Source organism: Salvelinus sp. IW2-2015, unplaced genomic scaffold (genome assembly GCF_002910315.2).
Source record: "Salvelinus sp. IW2-2015 unplaced genomic scaffold, ASM291031v2 Un_scaffold904, whole genome shotgun sequence".
Classification (NCBI taxonomy): domain Eukaryota; kingdom Metazoa; phylum Chordata; class Actinopteri; order Salmoniformes; family Salmonidae; genus Salvelinus; species Salvelinus sp. IW2-2015.
In genome coordinates, this window is record NW_019942639.1 from 185,134 (window position 1) to 206,401 (window position 21,268).

The following is a 21,268-nucleotide window of genomic DNA, read 5'->3' on the forward strand; positions in this document are numbered from 1 at the left end:
TTACCAACTCACACTATTAATAATTGAACACATTCTGCACCCTTTGGATTAATGATGTCTATGCTATGTGTCCGTCATGATAATGCATTCCTGTGTTAGTTTTAGGGCTTTACCTTGGTAGGTATCCTGTGTTAGTTTTAGGGCTTTACCTTGATAGGTATCCAGTGTTAGTTTTAGGGCTTTACCTTGATAGGTATCCTGTGTTAGTTTTAGGGCTTTACCTTGATAGGTAACCAGTCTGGTATATTTATCCAGTCTGATATATTTCCAGACAGAAAAACACAACAAAATCAATAGAATGTGATAAAAAAAAAAAGTGTGGTTAGGAATACCTGCGTAGTTTGTCGGTGAACTTGTCGAGTTCCTCCTGGGCACGGCGTAGCTCTGTCTCCAGGTACTGTCGGGTGGAGTCAAACTCGCTCTCTAGCAGCTCCAGTTTGTGGGTGGTGTAGGACAGACGCTTCCGGAGGTCCTCTTTCTGTTCCTGCAAAGAGCTGTGAGGGACAAAAACACACCAGGCATCAGACATAGTGAGAGACATATTACTGGGGTAACTTCATGTTATATTATATGCATATATTTTATATGTTACATTGAGTATAAATAAGATGTAATGGGAGTCTTGTGTGATGACCCATGAACAATACGCATCATACAGTGGTGATGGAAACGTTTTGAATTCCCAAATCATATATTCTATATGCACTTAAAGAATATAAAGTTCAGTCTGCCTTTAGCTTCCAATAACATTCAGCTCTAGTACCTAATACTTTACAACATTGACGCATAGCACAGAAAACCACCACCATAATCAGCTAGAGTGGTTACAGTGACTTACAGGATCACTTTAAACTAAGGCTTTGTCACAAATGGCACCCTATTCCCTATATAGTGCACTACTTTTAGCCAGAAGGCTCCGGTCAAAAGCAGTGCCCTATAGAGAATAGGGTGCCTTTTGGGACGGTGCCTTTTGGGACGTAACCTACTTTGAAATATGGCTCTATGATCTGTAATCAATCACAGGAAAAGATTTAGACGGCTTGGATTCACTGAATAGTGATCCCCCATGTGTAATTCAGCGAATAGTGATCTCCCATGTGTAATTCAGCGAATAGTGATCTCCCATGTGTAATTCAGCGAATAGTGATCTCCCATGTGTAATCAGCCGAATAGTGATCTCCCATGTCTCATGTAATTCAGCGAATAGTGATCTCCCATGTGTAATTCACCGAATAGTGATCTCCCATGTGTAATTCACCGAATAGTGAATCTCCCATGTGTAATCACTGAAGAATAGTGATCTCCCATGTTGTATAAATTCACTGATATAGTGATCTCCCATGTGTAATTCATGAATAGTGATCTCCCATGTGTAATTCACTGAATAGTGAGCTCCCATGTGCAATTCACTGAATAGTGATCTCCCATGTGTAATTCACAAAATAGTGATCTCCCATGTTGTAATTCAGCGAATATGATCTCCCATGTGTAATTTACTGATATAATATCCCATGTGCATATTCACTGAATAGTGACTCCATGTGCAATCACTGAATAGTGATCTCCCATGTGTAATTCACTAAATAGTGATCTCCCATGTGCAATTCACTGAATAGTGATCTCCCATGTGTAATTCAACGAGACAGCACAATGTGGACTATTTATAAAGCCCCGGCACAACCTGAGACCCAATCTAATAACAAGTAGGTGTGAGAAGTAAAATAAATGTATCCCTCTCCCCTTTGATGGGTTTGAGTTTCCATGGCAGGCTAATGGGCCTGTATTGATGGACAGATGGAGGAAGTATGGTAATGACTCTATCTGCTGGGAGATCACCAATAACAGAGAGCGAGGGAGAGAGCGAGAGAGAGCGTGAGTGAGAGGGAGAGAGAGAGAGAGAGAAATGGAAGAGAAGGAGAGAGCGGTGAGATATGTGGCCACTGTGCTCTCATCCCTCTATCTCCTTAACAAGATCATAGAAGGAGGAAGGGGTTGCGAGTACAGGCCAAATCTAATCAAAGGTATTGTCACATACACATATTTAGCTGATGTTATTGCGGGTGTAGCAAAATGCAAGAGAAACGTAAGAGGATGAAAATGAAGATGTTTCCTTTTAAAGGTGACGTCCCTTAATTAAAAGGGCAATCCAATTATCATTTCAATGTTTTGGGGGGTTTTAATCATGGAGATAATATCTTGAATTAAACTGAATACAATGACTGTGCAAATTACATGAATTCACCAGAATGACGCAAACACATACACGCAAATGCTCCAATCCACATTGCAAACACACACACTCCTACAGAACACAGACAAAACACAACCACCAAAGGCCATGATACACATGCAACGACGTTTCAGATTCCCATTAAGGCAAGCAGAACGTGCTCTTAACATATGACTGGAAACTAAGCTATTGCTTCTGAGATAAAAAATAAATTAAAGAAGGTACAGTAAGTGGAGGGATAATACTGTTAATCCCTCGTCTGTTTAGTATTCCTCATCTCCAGTTTACCTTCCTACTTGCTCTAAGTTTCACACCTAACACGTTTATGACTAAATGGAATAACAATATCCAAATATTTGAATATCATCCCATTCTGTAACCAATGGTTAGTAAAATGTTTTTGGGGGGGCACTGTTTGAATGCTTTTCATGCTACTGTATAACAACCCCCTTGCCAGGTACTAACAACAAGATGCATGGCTCACCACAGGTGTTTGTTACATGACAATAGAATGAGTTTATGAAGTCAATCTCCCAATGGGAATCACACATTAGTGACCTCTGGAAACGGCAGCTGAGTCACACGGTAATGAGTGTTTTCATTTAGATGGCGGTCGGCGGTGAGAAAACAATGAGGCGGGATAATGATTCCGTTAGGAGGACGGACGTTCCAGTTGTTCACGACCACTTGACAAAGATGGGGAGGGTGAAATGAACCCAGTGGGCAGATGGAGAGATGGAGGGATGAATAGCTTCTGAATTATTCTCTCTTACCTCTTTTTCTGATGTTTACTGCCATTTCGGGAGACTTTTAGGGCCGTTTTGCCGATATATATCTTTTTCATGTCTGCTGTGTTCTCTCCCTCTCATGTGATTTTGTGTTTCAAATGGTTAGTGGGAGTGCGTCTATTTTTCTGGGCAGAGGTCATAGGTCAGGTTGGTTAAGTTTGACCTGTTGAGTGAGTTGTCTGAGGGAGTTGTCTACCTGTGTTGGTCCTGTCAACAGAGCAAAGAGACAGTTCGGCAGCCATTAAAAAACATTCAAACCAGGGGTATAGGCACGTGTGGGTTTGGGTGGGCGCTGGCCCACCCACTGGGGAGCCAGGCCCACCCACTGGGGAGCCAGGCCCACCCACTGGGGAACCAGGCCCACCCACTGGGGAACCAGGCCCACGTAATCAGATTGAGCGACAAAAAAATACATATATATATATATATATATATATATATATATATATATATATATATATATATATATATACACAGTATATATATATTTTTTTAATTCTCTCCTTGTCAGTGTTTCAAACAGGAGATTATTTGTATTTTTACCTTAACACACTACAGTACTTGACTTGGCCAGCAGCTCTCCGGAACTGAGTAACGGCACCTACAATTTTCTTCTGCTTGAGTTCCTGAACCTCTTATAGAATATTAGCTCAAAAGTATTGCGGAATTCCTGCACCTAAATTTAAACAGTCTCGGCACCGAAATGAGTATCGGCACCTACAGTTGAAGTCTGAAGTTTACATACACCTTAGCCTAATACATTTAAACTCAGTTTTTCACATATCCTGACATTTAATCCAAGTAAAAATTCCCTGTCTTAGGTCAGTTAGGATCACCACTTTATTTTAAGAATGTGAAATGTCAGAATAATAGTAAAGATAATTATTTATTTCAGCTTTTATTTCTTTCATCACATTCATCACATCAGAAGTTTACATACACTCAATTAGTATTTGGTAGCATTGCCTTTAAATTGTTTAACTTGGGTCAAACGTTTCGGGTGGCCTTCCACAACCTTCCCACAATAAATTTTGGCCCATTCCACTTGACAGAGCTGGTGTAACTGAGTCAGGTTTGTAGGCCTCCTTGCTCGCACATGCTTTTTCAGTTCTGCACACAAATGTTCTATGGGATTGAGGTCAGGGCTTTGTGATGGCCACTCCAATACTTTGACTTTAAGCCATTTTGCCACAACTTTGGAAGTATGCTTGGGGTCATTGTCCATTTGGAAGACCCATTTGCGACCAAGCTTTAACTTCCTGACTGATGTCTTGAGATGTTGCTTCAATATATCCACATAATTTTCCTTCCTCATGATGCCATCTATTTTGTGCACCAGTCCCTCCTGCAGCAAAGCACCCGCACAACATGATGCTGCCACCCCCGTGCTTCACGGTTGGGATGGTATTCTTCGGCTTGCAAGCCTCCCCCTTTTTCCATCAAACATAATGATGGCCATTATGGCCAAACAGTTCTATTTTTGTTTCATCAGACCAGAGGACATTTCTCCAAAAAGTACGATCTTTGTCTCCATGTGCAGTTGCAATCTGTAGTCTGGCTATTTTATGGCGGTTTTGGAGCAGTTGCTTCTTCCTTGCTGAGCGGCCTTTCAGGTTATGTCAATATAGGACTCGTTTTACTGTGGATAAAGATACTTTTGTACCTGTTTCCTCCAGCATCTTCACAAGGTAATTTGCTGTTGTTCTGTACTTTTTGCACCAAAGTACGTTCATCTCTAGGAGACAGAATGCGTCTCCTTCCTGAGCGGTATGACGGCTGCGCGGTCCCATGGTGTTTATACTGCGTACTATTGTTTGTACTGATGAATGTGGTACCTTCAGGCGTTTGGAAATTGCTCCCAAAGATGAACCAGACTTTTCTCTGTGGTCTTGGCTGATTTCTTTTGATTTTCCCATGATGTCACGCAAAGAGGCACACAGTTTGAAGGTAGGCCTTGAAATACATCCACAAGTACACCTCCAATTGACTCAACTGATGTCAATTAGCCTATCAGAAGCTTCTAAAGCCATGACATAATTTTCTGGAATTTTCCAAGCTGTTTAAAGGCACAGTCAACTCAATGTATGTAAACTTCTGACCCACTGGAATTGTGATACAGTGAATTATAAGTTAAATAATCTGTCTGTAAACAATTGTTTGGAAAATGACTTGTGTCATGCACAAAGTAGATGTCCTAACCGACTTGCCAAAACTATAGTTTGTTAACAAGACATTTGTGGAGTGGTTGAAAAACGAGTTTTATTAATGACTCCAGCCTAAGTGTATGTAAACCTCCGACTTCACCTGTATTTCAGTCCAAGTCAAMTCAAGCACTGGCCTAAACATGCATACACCATCACATGGAATTCAAAGCAAGCAGTAGGGAGGGGGTGGGTAAACGAAAGGGATATACACTCAGTGGCAAGTTTATTAGGTCCACCTATCTAGTACCAGGTCGGACCCCCCTTTGCCCCCAGAACAGACAGAATTTTTCAGGGCATGGAAACATTTCTCAATTGGTATCAGGGGACCTAACATGTGCCAGGAAAACATTCCCCACACCATTACACCACCAACCTCTACCATTGACACCAGGCAGGATGGGGCCATGGACTCATGCTGCTTATGCCAAATCCTGACGCAGCAGGAACCGGGATTTGTCCGACTCCTCAATTGTCCAGTGTTGGTGATCTCATGCCCACTGGAGCTGCTTCTTCTTGTTTGTAGCTGATAGGAGTGGAACCTGGTGTGGTTGTCTGTTGAAATAGCCCATCCGTGACAAGAACCAACGTTGTACTGTTGTACTGCAGCGTTATTTGCCTGTTTGTGGCCCGCCTGTTAGCTTGCTCAATTCTTGCCATTCTCCTTTGACCTCTTATCAACGAGCTGTTTTCTCCCACAGGACTACCGCTGACTGGATGTTTTTTGTTCGTCGCAAACATTCTCGGTAAACACTAGACACTGTCGTACGTGAAAAGCCCAGGAATCCGGCCATTTCTGAAATACTGGAACGAGCGTGACAGGCGCTGATGATCATACCATGCTCAAAGTTGCTTAATAAGTCAATCGTTTTTCCAATTATAACATTCAATCAAACAGTAACTGAATGCCTCCATGCCTGTCTGTTGGCTTATAGAGCAAGCCATGAGGCTTACTGTCTTTCGGAGCAAACCACTTTCGTAAACGATGTGGTGTACCTAATAAACTGACCACTGAGTGTATATTGACAATAATAATAATATATTTCATTTGGCAGATGCCTTTCAAGACACTCAAGGACATCTTACATAACATCTAGTGCTGTACATAAAATATATTTAATTTAGGCCTATGTAATGAATTTGAATTGATTATATATTTTTAAAAATGGCTTCTCAATTTTAAAGTAATGGGTGGGTTTATGCAAGTCACTTCGCACTTATACCATGTGCAGTAAACAGTAGCTATTGCTGTGTAGACTAGGCTACACCATGTAGGCTATTCACCGTTAGCTAGCTAGCTAAGACTCACTAGCCAACTTGGTTAGAAAAAACAAGTAAAATGTCTGAACAAAGAGACCGAGTATTGAAGAGGATGTTGGAGCATTTGCCAAGTTATTTGATATCAGTGATTTCGCCATGAAGGGCCTCCAGTGACCCTTTATATCAGTCACTGATTGCATTAATCTAATGGAGGGCCTTAAAAAACTGTTTCAGGACATTCAGAGACAACGATCAGCACTACAACACTGTTTTTATTCAACACTTTTAGAAATCATGAAATCTGCTTCTCCACTTCGATCCCCTCTACTTCGATCCCCTCTACTTCGATCCCCTCTACTTCGACCCCCTCTACTTCGACCCCCTCCCTCCTCCACTTCGCCTCCCTCCTTCAGCTCAGACATGAACATCAGTCCAGTGATAAAATATATATATTTATATTTCAATTTATGCGCCAATGTGCCTTGCAAGTAATAGACTATAACAACTGACATATTGCCAGCTTCATCATACAGCTTAGCTTGAGACTCGAGTTTTGAAATATAAGGGAACTCTATGTTATTTATAACAAAGGGAAGGACTACATGCAGAAAATCACGCCTCTCTTATTATATATGAAAATAAGCAAATGCATGAAACAATATTTATATCCAGTCAATGTAAATAGCCCATGCACTAGTCCCTACAGGCTATTGATCAATTCATTGATATCACAGAATACATTATAGGTGCACTTGATCTCCTGCATTTTGACTCATTTGACTCATTCATTTGTATTTGTATTTATTGTGTATCCCCATTAGCTGGGGATACATTAAGGCAGTTTATACAATTTTAAAAACATTACAATACATTCACAGACCGTGCCCTCAGGCCCCTACTCCACCACTACCACGTATATACAGTACAAAATCCATGTGTACATGTGTGTATAGTGCGTATGTTATCGTGTGCATGTGTCTGTGCCTATGTTTGTGTTGCTTCACAGTCCCCACTGTTCCAGAAGGTGTATTTTTATCTGTTTTTTAAATCTAATTTTACTGCTTGCATCAGTTACTTGATGTGGAATAGAGTTCCATGTACTCATGGCTCTATTTTGTACTGTGTGCCTTCCATAGTCTGTTCTGGACTTGGGGACTGTGAAGAGACCTCTGGGGACATGTCTTGTGGGGTATGCATGGATGTCCGAGCTGTGTGCCAGTAGTTCAGACAGACAGCTCGGTGCATTCAACATGTCAATACCTCTCATAAATACAAGCAGTGATGAAGTCAATCTCTCCTCCACTTTGAGCCAGGAGAGATTGACATGCATATTATTAATATTAGCTTTCTGTGTTCATCCAAGGGCCAGCCATGCTGCCCTGTTCTGAACCAACTGCAATTTTCCTAAGTCCTTTTTGTTGCACCTGACCACATGACTGAATAGTAGTCCAGGTACAACAAAACTAGGGCCTGTAGGACCTGCCTTGTTGACAGTGCTGTCAAGAAGGTAGAGCAGCGCCTTATCATGGACATACTGCTCTCCATCTTAGCTACTGTTGTATCAATATGTTTGACCATGACAGTTTACAATCCAGGGTAACTCCAAGCAGTTTAGTCACCTTAACCTGCTCAATTTCCACATTATTAATTACAAGTTTTAGTTGAGGTTTAGGGTTTAGTGAATGATTTGTCCCAAATACAATGCTTTTAGTTTTAGAAATATTTAGGACTAACTTATTCCTTGCCACCCACTCTGAAACTAACTGCAACTCTTTGTTAAGTGTTGCAGTCAGTTCAGTCGCTGTACTGTAGTAGCTGACATGTACAGTGGGGAGAACAGGTATTTGATACACTGCCGATTTTGCAGGTTTTCCTACTTACAAAGCATGTAGAGGTCTATCATTTTTATCATAGGTACACTTCAACGGTGAGAGACGGAATCTAAAACAAAAATCCAGAAAATCACATTGTATGATTTTAAGTAATTAATTTGCATTTTATTGCATGACATAAGTATTTGATACATCAGAAAAGCAGAACTTAATATTTGGTAACAGACACCTTTGTTTGCAATTACAGAGATCATACGTTTCCTGTAGTTCTTGACCAGGTTTGCACACACTGCAGCAGGGATTTTGGCCCATCCTCCATACAGACTTCTCCAGATCCTTCAGTTTTGGGCTGTCGCTGGGCAATACGGCTTTCAGCTCCTCCAAAGATTTCTATTGGGTTTAGGTCTGGAGACTGGCTAGGCCACTCCAGGACCTTGAGATGCTTCTACGGAGCCACTCCTTAGTTGCCTGGCTGTGTGTTTCGGGTCGTTGTCATGCTGGAAGACCCAGCCACGACCCATCTTCAATGCTCTTACTGAGGGAAGGAGGTTGTTGGCCAAGATCTCGCGATACATGGCCCCATCCATCCTCCCTCAATACGGTGCAGTCGTCCTGTCACCTTTGCAGAAAAGCATCCCCAAAGAATGATGTTTCCACCTCCATGCTTCACGGTTGGGATGGGTGTTCTTTGGGTTGTACTCATCCTTCTTCTTCTCCAAACACGGCGAGTGGAGTTTAGACCAAAAAGCTCTATTTTTGTCTCATCAGACCACATGACCTGCTCCCATTCCTCCTCTGGATCATCCAGATGGTCATTGGCAAACTTCAGACGGGCTGGACATACGCTGGCTTGAGCAGGGGACCTTGCGTGCCGTGTAGGATTTTAATCCATGACAGCGTAGTGTGTTACTAATGGTTTTCTTTGAGACTGTGGTCCAGCTCTCTTCATTGACCAGGTCTGCCGTGTAGTTCTGGGCTGATCCCTCACCTTCCTCATGATCATTGATGCCCACGAGGTGAGATCTTGCATGGAGCCCCAGACCGAGGTGATTGACCATCATCTGAACTTCTTCCATTTCTAATAATTGCGCCAACACGTTGTTGCTTCTCACAAGCTGCTTGCCTATTGTCCTGTAGCCCATCCCAGCCTTGTGCAGGTCTCACAATTTATCCCCTGATGTCCTTAACACAGCTCTCTGGGTCTTGGCCTATTGTGGTAGAGGTTGGAGTCTGTTTGATTGAGTGTGTGGACAGGTGTCTTTTATACAGGTAATGAGTTCAAACAGGTGCAGTTAATACAGGTAATGAGTGGAGAACAGGAGGGCTTCTTAAAGAAAAACGAACAGGTCTGTGAGAGCCGGAATTCTTACTGGTTGGTAGGTGATCAAATACTTATGTCATGCAATAAAATGCAAATTAATTACTTAAAAATCATACAATGTGATTTTCTGGATTTTCTGGAGTCTATCACAGTTGAAGTGTACCTATGATAAAAATTACAGACCTCCAGGATCTGGAGAAGGTCTGTATGGAGGAGTGGGCCAAAATCCCTGCTGCAGTGTGTGCAAACCTGGTCAAGAACTACAGGAAACGTATGATCTCTGTAATTGCAAACAAAGGTTTCTGTGCCAAATATTAAGTTCTGCTTTTCTGATGTATCAAATACTTATGTCATGCAATAAAATGCAAATTAATTACTTAAAAATCATACAATGTGATTTTCTGGATTTTTGTTTTAGATTCCGTCTCTCACCGTTGAAGTGTACCTATGATAAAAATGATAGACCTCTACATGCTTTGTAAGTAGGAAAACCTGCAAAATCGTCAGTGTATCAAATACTTGTTCTCCCCACTGTATAGTGTTGAGTCATCCATATACATAGACACTCTGGCTTTCCTCAACGCCAGTGGCAATTCATTAGTAAAGATAGAAAAAAAGTAAAGGGCCTGAACAGCTGCCTTGGGGAATTCCTGATTCTACCTGGATTATGTTGGAGAGGCTTCCATTAAAGAACACTCTCTGTGTTCTGTTAGACAGGTAACTCTTTATCCACAATATAGCCGGGGGGTGTAAAGCCATAATACATACGTTTTGCCAGCAGCAGACTATGATCAATATTGTCAAAGGCCGCACTGTAGTCTAACAAAACAGTCCCCACAATATTTTTATCATCAATTTCTCTCAGCCAATCATCAGTCATTTGTGTAAGGGCTGTGCTTGTTGACTGTCCTTCCCTATAAGCATGGTGTTGTCAATTTGTTTACTGTAAAAAAGCATTGTATCTGGTCAAACACACATTTTTCCAAAAGTTTACTAAGGGTTGGTAACAGGCTGATTGGTTGGCTATTTGAGCCAGTAAAGGGGGCTTTACAATCCTTAGGTAGCGGAATGAATTTTGCTTCCCTCCAGGCCTGAGGGCACATACTTTTTGGTAGGTTTACATTGAAGATGTGGCAAGTAGGAGTGGCAGTATCGTCTGCTATTATCCTCAGTAATTTTCCATCCAAGTTGTCAGACCCGGTGGCTTCTCATTGTTGATAGACAACAATTATTTTTTCACCTCTTCCACACTAACTTTACGGAATTTAAAATTGCAATGCTTGGTCAGTTATACTTTGGATGTGTAGCATCATCATTTGTTGCTGGCATGTCATGCCTAAGTTTGCTAATCTTGAAAAAAMTATTAAAGTAGTTGGCAATATCAGTTGGTTTTGTGATGAATGAGCCATCTGATTCAATGAATGATGGAGTTGAGTTTTCCTTTTTTCACAGAATTTAATTTAAGGTGCTCCAAAGCTTTTTACTATCATTCTTTGTCATTTATCTTTGTTTCATAGTGTAGTTTCTTCTTTTTATTCAGTTTAGTCACATGATTTCTCAATTTGCAATAAGTTTGCCAATCGGTTGTGCAGCCAGACTTATTTTCCATTCCTTTTGCCTCATCCCTCTCAACCATACAACTTTTCAATTCCTCATCAATCAACAGAGATTTAACAGTTTTTACAGTCATTTTCTTAATGGGTGCATGCTTATTAGCAACTGGAATAAGCAATTTCATAAATGTGTCAAGTGCAGTGTCTGTTTGCTCCTCATTACACACCACAGACCAGCAAATATTCTTTACATCAACAACATAGGAATCACTACAGAACGTATTGTATGACCTTTTATACACTATATTAGGCCCAGCCTTTGGAACTTTGGTTTTCCTATATATGGCTACTATATTGTGATCACTACATCCAATGGATTTCGATACTGCTTTCAAGCACATTTATGCAGCATTAGTAAAGATGTGATCGATACATGTTGATGATTTAATTCCTGTGCTGTTTTTAAATACCCTGGTAGGTTGACTGATAACCTGAAGCAGGTTGCAGGCACTGGTTACAGTTTGAAGATATTTCTTGAGTGTGCAGCTTGATGAAAGCCAGTCAATATTTAAATCACCCAGAAAATATACCTCTGTTGATATCACATACATTATCAAGCATTTCACACATGTTATCCAGATACTGGCTGTTAGCACTTGGTGGTCTGTAGCAGCTTCTCAGATGAACCTGTAGCCATATTACTTTAACAGTATTTGACATGAGATCCTCTCTAATCTTTACAGGAATGTGGTTCTGAATATATTCAATAAATGTTATAACCTTGTACTGCTACCACTGTATCATCAAAGGTAGTATCTAAGTGAGTTTCAGAGATAGTCAGAATGTGAATGTGATCTGTTACTAGCAAATTATTGATTTCATGAACCTTGTTTCTTAAGCTACATATATTAACGTGGGCTATTTTGAGCGCTTTTCTTCTGGGATGCTTACTTGCTTTCATTGCTTCACTGGGAAGCMTATCAGCAGTAGATGTGCTCATGTTCTTTATGTTAGTGCAGGGTGAGCTGCTCACAGTGGACTTCCTCCTAGTGCACACCGGCTTAGTGCTAACAGTATAAATCTGGTTCATAGGCACATTATTACTGCATACAATAGCTGTAGGATCAGTAGAGGCATTTAGGGCAGTTAGAGGGACATACATTAGGTTACTTACATTGTGTCTACTGACACCCCTGGTATAATGTACATTTGCTAAAGCATTATGATGACTCAGCGGCACAAGGGTAGGGATTAACTGAGCTGGGCTTGGGTATTTGATAAGTCATTGTTTCAACACAGCCTTATAATGCTGTGAAAGGATCCAGGAACCCAAATGATTTGTGTGGATCCCATCCTCCTTATAAAACGTGTTTCGTTTCCAAAAGGTACCGACATTGTCAACAAAAGTTACAGCTATTGAGCTGCAATAAATACATGGCCAGTTGTGAAGAGAAAGAATCCTGCTAAAGAGTTCAATGCCGCGATTGAAGGGCCAGATATGATCGGTCTTTTATTAGTGTCTATCAGAGAGTCAATCAACTCTTTAAAATCCAGTTTCAACTTTTCAGAGCTGCCCTTCATAATGTCATTAAAACCCACATGGACTATGATAGAATCGATTTCCATTACTAAGAAAAGGCTGTTCTAGTCTATATAGGCTATGTCTTCCCTATTGAGATTATAACCGGGCAGGTGTTATGGGCTGCCCTACTGTACCTCCTTGCCCGTCCAAATAAAATATTGAAATAATGACAATTTATTTGACCGAGACACGCACTGACTGAAAGACGCATCAATCTCAGATAAAGAATCCAAGTGAGATAAACAGCACCTCTCTTTTCCCCGTATGTGTTGACCATGTATCTGATGCTGTCTGGACAGTGAAACAGCACCTCTCTGTCTCCGTATGTGTTGACCATGTATCTTGATGCTGTCTGGACAGTGAAACAGCGCCTCTCTGTCTCCGTATGTGTTGACCATAGTATCTGATGCTGTCTGGACAGTGAAACAGCACCTCTCTGTCTCAGTATGTGTTGAACCATGTATCTGATGCTGTCTGGACAGTGAAACAGCGCCTCTCTGTCTCCGTATGTGTTGACCATGTATCTGATGCTGTCTGGACAGTGAAACAGCACCTCTCTGTCTCAGTATGTGTAAGACCATGTATCTGATGCTGTCTGGACAGTGAAACAGCGCCTCTCTGTCTCCGTATGTGTTGACCATGTAGTCTGATGCTGTCTGGACAGTGAAACAGCACCTCTCTGTCTCAGTATGTGTTGACCATGTATCTGATGCTGTCTGGACAGTGAAACAGCGCTCTCTGTCTCCGTATGTGTTGACCAATGTATCTGATGCTGTCTGGACAGTGAAACAGCACCTCTCTGTCTCAGTATGTGTAGCCATGTATCTGATGCTGTCTGGACAGTGAAACAGCACCTCTCTGTCTCAGTATGTGTAGACCATGTATCTGATGCTGTCTGGACAGTGAAACAGCACCTCTCTGTCTCAGTATGTGTAGACCATGTATCTGATGCTGTCTGGACAGTGAAACAGCACCTCTCTGTCTCAGTATGTGTAACCATGTATCTGATGCTGTCTGACAGCGAAACAGCACCTCTCTGCTCCTAGTGTTGACCATGTATCTGATTGCTGTCTGGACAGTGAAACAGCACCTCTTCTGTCTCAGTATGTGTAGACCATGTATCTGATGCTGTCTGGACAGCGACAGCACCTCTCTGTCTCCGTATGTGTAGACCATGTATCTGATGCTGTCTGGACAGCTGAAACAGCACCTCTCTGTCTCCGTATGTGTTGACCATGTATCTGATGCTGCTGGACAGTGAAACAGCACCTCTCTGTCTCAGTATGTGTAGACCATGTATCTGATGCTGTCTGGACAGTCGAAACAGCACCTCTCTGTCTCCGTGTAGGTAGACCATGTATCTGATGCTGTCTGGACAGCGAACAGCACCTCTCTGTCCGTATGGTGTTGACCATGTATCTGATGCTGTCTGGACAGAGTAAACAGCACCTCTCTGTCTCAGTATGTGTGACCATGTATCTGATGCTGTCTGGACAGTGGAAACAGCGCCTCTCTGTCTCCGTATGTGTTGACCATGATCTGATGCTGTCTGGACAGTGAAACAGCACCTCTCTGTCTCCGTATGTGTTGACCATGTATCTGATGCTGTCTGGACAGGAAACAGCACCTCTCTGTCTCAGTATGTGTTGACCATGTATCTGATGCTGTCTGGACAGTGAAACAGCACCTCTCTGTCTCAGTATGTGTTGAACATGTATCTGATGCTGTCTGGACAGTGAAACAGCACCTCTCTGTCTCAGTATGTGTTGACCATTGTATCTGATGCTGTCTGGACAGGAAACAGCGCCTCTCTGTCTCCGTATGTTTAGACCATGTATCTGATGCTGTCGGACAGTGAAACAGCACCTCTCTGTCTCAGTATGTGTAGACCATGTATCTGATGCTGTCTGGACAGTGAAACAGCACCTCTCTGTCTCCGTATGTGTTGACATGTATCTGATGCTGTCTGGACAGTGAAACAGCATCCTCTCTGGCTCCGTATGTGTAGACCATGTATCTGATGCTGTCTGGACAGCGAAACAGCACCTCTCTGTCTCCGTATGTGTAGACCATGTATCTGATGCTGTCTGGACAGTGAAACAGCACCTCTCTGTCTCCGTATGTGTTGACCATGTATCTGATGCTGTCTGGACAGTGAAACAGCACCTCTCTGTCTCAGTATGTGTAGACCATGTATCTGATGCTGTCTGGACAGCGAAACAGCACCTCTCTGTCTCCGTATGTGTAGACCATGTATCTGATGCTGTCTGGACAGGAAACAGCACTCTCTGTCTCCGTATGTGTTGACCATGTATCTGATGCTGTCTGGACAGTGAAACAGCACCTCTCTGTCTCAGTATGTGTTGACCATGTATCTGATGCTGTCTGGACAGTGAAACAGCGCCTCTCTGTCTCCGTATGTGTTGACCATGTATCTGATGCTGTCTGGACAGTGAAACAGCACCTCTCTGCTCCGTATGTGTAGACCATGTATCTGATGCTGTCTGGACAGCGAAACAGCACCTCTCTGTCTCAGTATGTGTTGACCATGTATCTGATGCTGTCTGGACAGTGAAACAGCACCTCTCTGTCTCAGTATGTGTTGAACATGTATCTGATGCTGTCTGGACAGTGAAACAGCACCTCTCTGTCTCAGTATGTGTTTGACCATGTATCTGATGCTGTCTGGACAGCGAAACAGCGCCTCTCTGTCTCCGTATGTGTTGACCATGTATCTGATGCTGTCAGGACAGTGAAACAGCGCCTCTCTGTCTCAGTATGTGTAGACCATGTATCTGATGCTGTCTGGACAGTGAAACAGCACCTCTCTGTCTCAGTATGTGTAGACCATGTATCTGATGCTGTCTGGACAGTGAAACAGCACCTCTCTGTCTCAGTATGTGTTGAACATGTATCTGATGCTGTCTGGACAGTGAAACAGCCCTCTCTGTCTCCGTATGTGTTGACCATGTATCTGATGCTGTCTGGACAGTGAAACAGCACCTCTCGTCTCAGTATGTGTAGACCATGTATCTGATGCTGTCTGGACAGTGAAACAGCACCTCTCTGGCTCAGTATGTGTGACCATGTATCTGATGCTGTCTGGACAGTGAAACAGCACCTCTCTGTCTCCGTATGTGTTGACCATGTATCTGATGCTGTCTGGACAGTGAAACAGCACCTCTCTGTCTCAGTATGTGTAGACCATGTATCTGATGCTGTCTGGACAGCGAAACAGCGCCTCTCTGTCTCCAGTATGTGTAGACCATGTATCTGATGCTGTCTGACAGTGAAACAGCACCTCTCTGTCTCATATGTGTAGACCATGTATCTGATGCTGTCTGGACAGTGAAACAGCACCTCTCTGTCTCAGTATGTGTAGACCATGTATCTGATGCTGTCTGGACAGTGAAACAGCACCTCTCTGTCTCAGTATGTGTTAGACCATGTATCTGATGCTGTCTGGACAGGAAAACAGCACCTCTCTGTCTCCTATTTGTTGACCATGTATCTGATGCTGTCTGGACAGTGAAACAGCACCTCTCTGTCTCCGTTAGTGTTGACCATGTATCTGATGCTGTCTGGACAGCGAAACAGCACCTCTCTGTCTCCGTATGTGTTGAACATGTATCTGATGCTGTCTGGACAGCGAAACAGCACCTCTCTGTCTCCGTATGTGTTGACCATGTATCTGATGCTGTCTGGACAGTGAAACAGCACCTCTCTGTCTCAGTATGTGTAGACCATGTATCTGAATCTGTCTGGACAGCGAAACAGCGCCTCTCTTTCTCCGTATGTGTAGACCAGGTATCTGATGCTGTCTGGACAGTGAAACAGCACCTCTCTGTCTCCGTATGTGTAGGCCATGTATCTGATGCTGTCTGGACAGTGAAACAGCGCCTCTCTGTCTCAGTATGTGTTGAACATGTATCTGATGCTGTCTGGACAGCGAAACAGCACCTCTCTGTCTCCGTATGTGTAGACCATGTATCTGATGCTGTTGGACAGGAAACAGCACCTCTCTGTCTCAGTATGTGTAGACCATGTATCTGATGCTGTCTGGACAGTGAAACAGCACCTCTCTGTCTCAGTATGTGTAGACCATGTATCTGATGCTGTCTGGACAGCGAAACAGCACCTCTCTGTCTCAGTATGTGTAGACCATGTTATCTGATGCTGTCTGGACAGTGAAACAGCACCTCTCTGTCTCAGTATGTGTAGACCATGTATCTGATGCTGTCTGGACAGTGAAACAGCACCTCTCTGTCCTCCGTATGTGTAGCCATGTATCTGATGCTGTCTGGACAGTGAAACAGCACCTCTCTGTCTCAGTATGTGTTAGACCATGTATCTGATGCTGTCTGGACAGTGAAACAGCACCTCTCTGTCTCCGTATGTGTAGACCATGTATCTGATGCTGTCTGGACAGTGAAACAGCACCTCTCTGTCTCCGTATGTGTTGACCATGTATCTGATGCTGTCTGACAGTGAAACAGCACCTCTCTGTCTCCGTATGTGTTGACCATGTATCTGATGCTGTCTGGACAGTGAAACAGCACCTCTCTGTCTCAGTATGTGTTGACCATGTATCTGATTCTGTCTGGACAGTGAAACAGCACCTCTCTGTCTCAGTATGTGTTGACCATGTATCTGATGCTTCTGGACAGTTGAAACAGCACCTCTCTGTCTCAGTATGTGTAGACCATGTATTCTGATGCTGTTCTGGACAGTGAAACAGCACCTCTCTGTCTCAGTATGTGTTGACCATGTATCTGATGCTGTCTGGACAGTGAAACAGCACCTCTCTTTCTCAGTATGTGTTGACCATGTATCTGATGCTGTCTGGACAGTGAAACAGCGCCTCTCTGTCTCGCTATGTTTGACCATGTATCTGATGCTGTTCGTGACAGTGAACAGCCACCTCTCTGTCTCAGTATGTGTTGACCATGTATCTGATGCTGTCTGGAACAGTGAAACAGCGCCTCTCTGTCTCCGTATGTGTAGACCATGTATCTGATGCTGTCTGGACAGGCGAAACAGCACCTCTCTGTCTCCGTATGTGTTGACCATGTATCTGATTCTGTCTGGACAAAAGGTGTATGGCATGTCATACTTTTTCTGGCCAGACAGCATCAGATACATGGGCTATAGTAAGAGAGAGCGGCGCTGTTTTGCTCGCTAGTTTCGGCAAAGAGGAAGAGGCGAAGCGAGAGGGCTCACTCTCGCCTAAATCTGTCATGAATGAGCCCAATGTGTTTGTTTGGGCATAATATGCAGACCTAGGCTTGTCGCCTGCATTCCCGCCTTTGGGACAACGACTCGCATTGTTTGAGTGGGGACATGAGCATCTCGTCATTATATACAGATCTCTCGTTTCAGTCACTTGCGAATTGGAAAGGAAAGTTGGCGCAGATGTTGGCTTCCCCTAAAGTCAATTGATATTTTTCAAAAATTATATAATTACTCCTGTCTAAATAAAATAATTCAAAATATGTTACCAGAGAGCTTGACTTAGCCATAGAGGATCATTAGCTTCTTAAAACAAATAGCTGTGGATTGTTTCAAATCACACGGGCATACATGTAGGCCAATACCTAGTATTTGGGAAGCCAGCAATTTGGGCAGCGCGTGTGGCAATAGGCCTAGCTGATTATTGAGTTGGACGGGTCAGTGAAAAGCATCTAAAATATTTGAAGATAATGTGTCTTGAGTATAATTCAAAATGTTGAGACAAGAAGAAGGGGAGGGGTGTGTGGGGAAGATATGGGCATCTCTCTCTAAAATGCATGAACTCAGCTCTCCAGAATGTGCTCCACTGTCTCCCACCAATTTTTGCACATTCGTTGTTTCATTATGTGAATTGTTTGTTCTTTGTTTTTTTATCAATTCCCCATGACATATGTAACCAGTAGGCCTAGTAAATGTACCACTAATCCCGGTAATTTGGTTAGATTAATTTCTGTTAACGCAAGTATTACAGTCATTTACCTTTATCATTCTGGAAACATTGCTTGCAGAGTTCACAACCTGCTACACATCTGAGAAACAAGTTTTGGTTTATTTCATAACCATAATTTAGGAGTTTAGTAAATTGTTTCATTGTCTTTTGTTTGGCGTGCTTCATGTGAGCAATGAGCATGTGTGGTATACAGTGGCAAAAATGTTAGAAAAAATAAATACAATTTTAAATTAAAAAGGGTCTTGCCTATTTGTCATGTTATTTTGGCATTAATATGTGTGACATATGAGCTTGCAAACAATGTAAAAAAAGGCAGATCTAAAATGCAGGTGTTTCAGCCTAGCTCAGTGCTTTCTGTGGTGGTGGGGCAAGCCTGCAGAAAATACGAAGCGTTGCACCGTGATTGGCTCAGTGTTCTGTCACTCATGGGGACACTACGTCATAGCCAAGTCTAAGGGTAGACTTCAAAGATTCCAGCCCCTTGGGTGCTGCCATAGAGTTACATTAGAAGTGCCCATCCAAGAAGGCTCAAGTTCATTGGTCACAGATAAAATGACTTTAAATCATGTTGTATCTACAGTAGCTCCGATTGGACTGATCATGTCAACATCATACTTTCAAAATCTTAGCTAGCAGTCATCATCATGAATCAAGTCAACAATCTACTGGCAAATCCTTTTTAATCCTTGTCATATGAAGAGAAATAATGAAGAGAAATTACAGATAAAACGTATCGGTGCTCATCAGCCATTGGACATAAACATTACACAACAAGTTGGAAATCGCAAGTTCAACAATGAGTGGTTTGGAAGGAATCAGTGGCTAACTGCAAGCTTTGCAAAGCAAGCATTAGCCTGTTTTTCAGTGCAGTGGCTGTGCGGTACCAAGTCTAAGATTAAGGGTCTCTTTTCCTAGTTTAAAATGATAAACATTCAACGTTGGCCATGCTGTCAATGAATCACGATTAGTGCCGTGCTAAAAACCACTGACTTTAGTGAGTTCAAGACAAAAATTAGCTACGACTGCAAAATACTTTCATCCGACTCGGAATTGTAAATCTGGAACTTGGGCCTCTTTCTAGAGCTATGACCTGAAGATCACTGACGTCATAATGATTCTACTTTTTTCCCCCCGAGTTCCCAGTTGACTTGAAAGCACCATAAATCCAGAGAATGGCAGACTTTGATGACAAAGTTTAATGGCAAAATTTGCCCACGAAGGACAACCGTACCACCTTACTGTTCAAGTGAGCACAACACAACAAGGTGAGTCCAAAAATGTCTTGTATGCTACTGCATAAATTATGTAGAATGCCAGGGAGATATGTATACTGTAGCTAAGTAAAAGTAATACTAAGTGTATGTTGTGTAGTAAGCTGTTAGTAGCCCATGTGCCTCACCCTAATAATTTGGTCAATTCTCACCTCTTCATTTCGCCTACTGTTCTGACTTGGTGGTGAACATGTAGCCTATAACCTGTTTTAGAGAAATGTAATCATTTAATATTTTAAGAGCTTTCATTGTCTGCTTATATGTCCCCTTTATTTATCCTACGGTTCTGACTTGGTGTACAGGGAGAACACTGTAAGAACGGCCCATGTTCTGAATTTCAAAAGTGCTGAACAAATAGTTATATTTACTACGTCCGTCCTAGTAGTGGTAAGGTGTTGGGACTGCTGTTGGGACTCTGCTGTTGGGACAGCTTTATGTAGGCCCTAACAGTTTGTGGGCACCGTTTGTCACCGTTATTGTGCAATTCATGTATTGTTTAGCATGATGTTGTGTAGTGGCTTTGCTGGCATACAGCCCACTTTTTTTGTTTGTTTGCCCCACCAAGATTTACATGCTAAAATTGCCACCGGTGGTTTCTCTGTCCTGATAACGTTGAGGGAGCATACCAACCAGCTGAGTTGATACAATGTTGCACATCACTAGCAATAGCTCAAGTCAAGACATATAAAAAGGGAGGCAGACAGGCGGTTTAAAGAGATTCATCTGATTGAAAGAACCTGAATTTTCATCAGGATATTTTCTACTGTTTTTATTTGTCTGTTTTAGTCCTTTATGTATTTCACTTAGTTGAAGATGGAAGTTACAGGCCGACTGCTGCATTGGCCTATAGGCTATCTCTGAGTGCAATGCCTCATTTATTTAGCCGCCAATGAATCACGGTGTAGGCTGTCAATGTGTCCATTTAGCAAAGGCTGGTGCTCTTGCATTAGTTGAATTTTAACATTTAGATTTTTATAATTTTAATTCATATTTTTTATGATTAACCATTATTATTGAAATGAGATTGTTCCAAGGAAATGCGCATATAGAAATACTGGCGTGCAGATAAGTAGAAATTGTCTTTATTTTGACACCCATTATAAAACTCTTGTACAGGCACACAGGGGGAAAAAACGGAGCCGACATATAGAAATGTCCGTTCAACTGATTCATTCTGGCACCGGCCCTGGATTATTACTGCTCTGTCAGGGCACCGGCCCTGGATTATTACTGCTCTGTCAGGGCACCGGCCCTGGATTATTACTGCTCTG

The 21,268-nt window shown here is 42.4% G+C and overlaps 1 protein-coding gene across 2 annotated transcripts in view; it reads right to left on the minus strand.

Annotated features, from left to right (window-relative positions):
- The window catches only part of LOC112069083 (brain-enriched guanylate kinase-associated protein-like), a 50,604-nt gene that overhangs the window by 13,879 nt on the left and 15,457 nt on the right, over nt 1–21,268 (minus strand). Inside the window, exons 2-3 of one of the 2 annotated variants that reach the window (XM_024136369.2) lie at nt 3,004–3,225; nt 333–494 (exon numbers count right to left, since the gene is read on the minus strand). In XM_024136369.2, the coding sequence (XP_023992137.1) occupies nt 333–494; nt 3,004–3,074 (233 nt within the window). In that variant the 5' untranslated portion in view covers nt 3,075–3,225. The remainder of the gene's footprint in view (nt 1–332; nt 495–3,003; nt 3,226–21,268) is intronic. The other variant, XM_024136370.2, reaches the window with a different exon arrangement.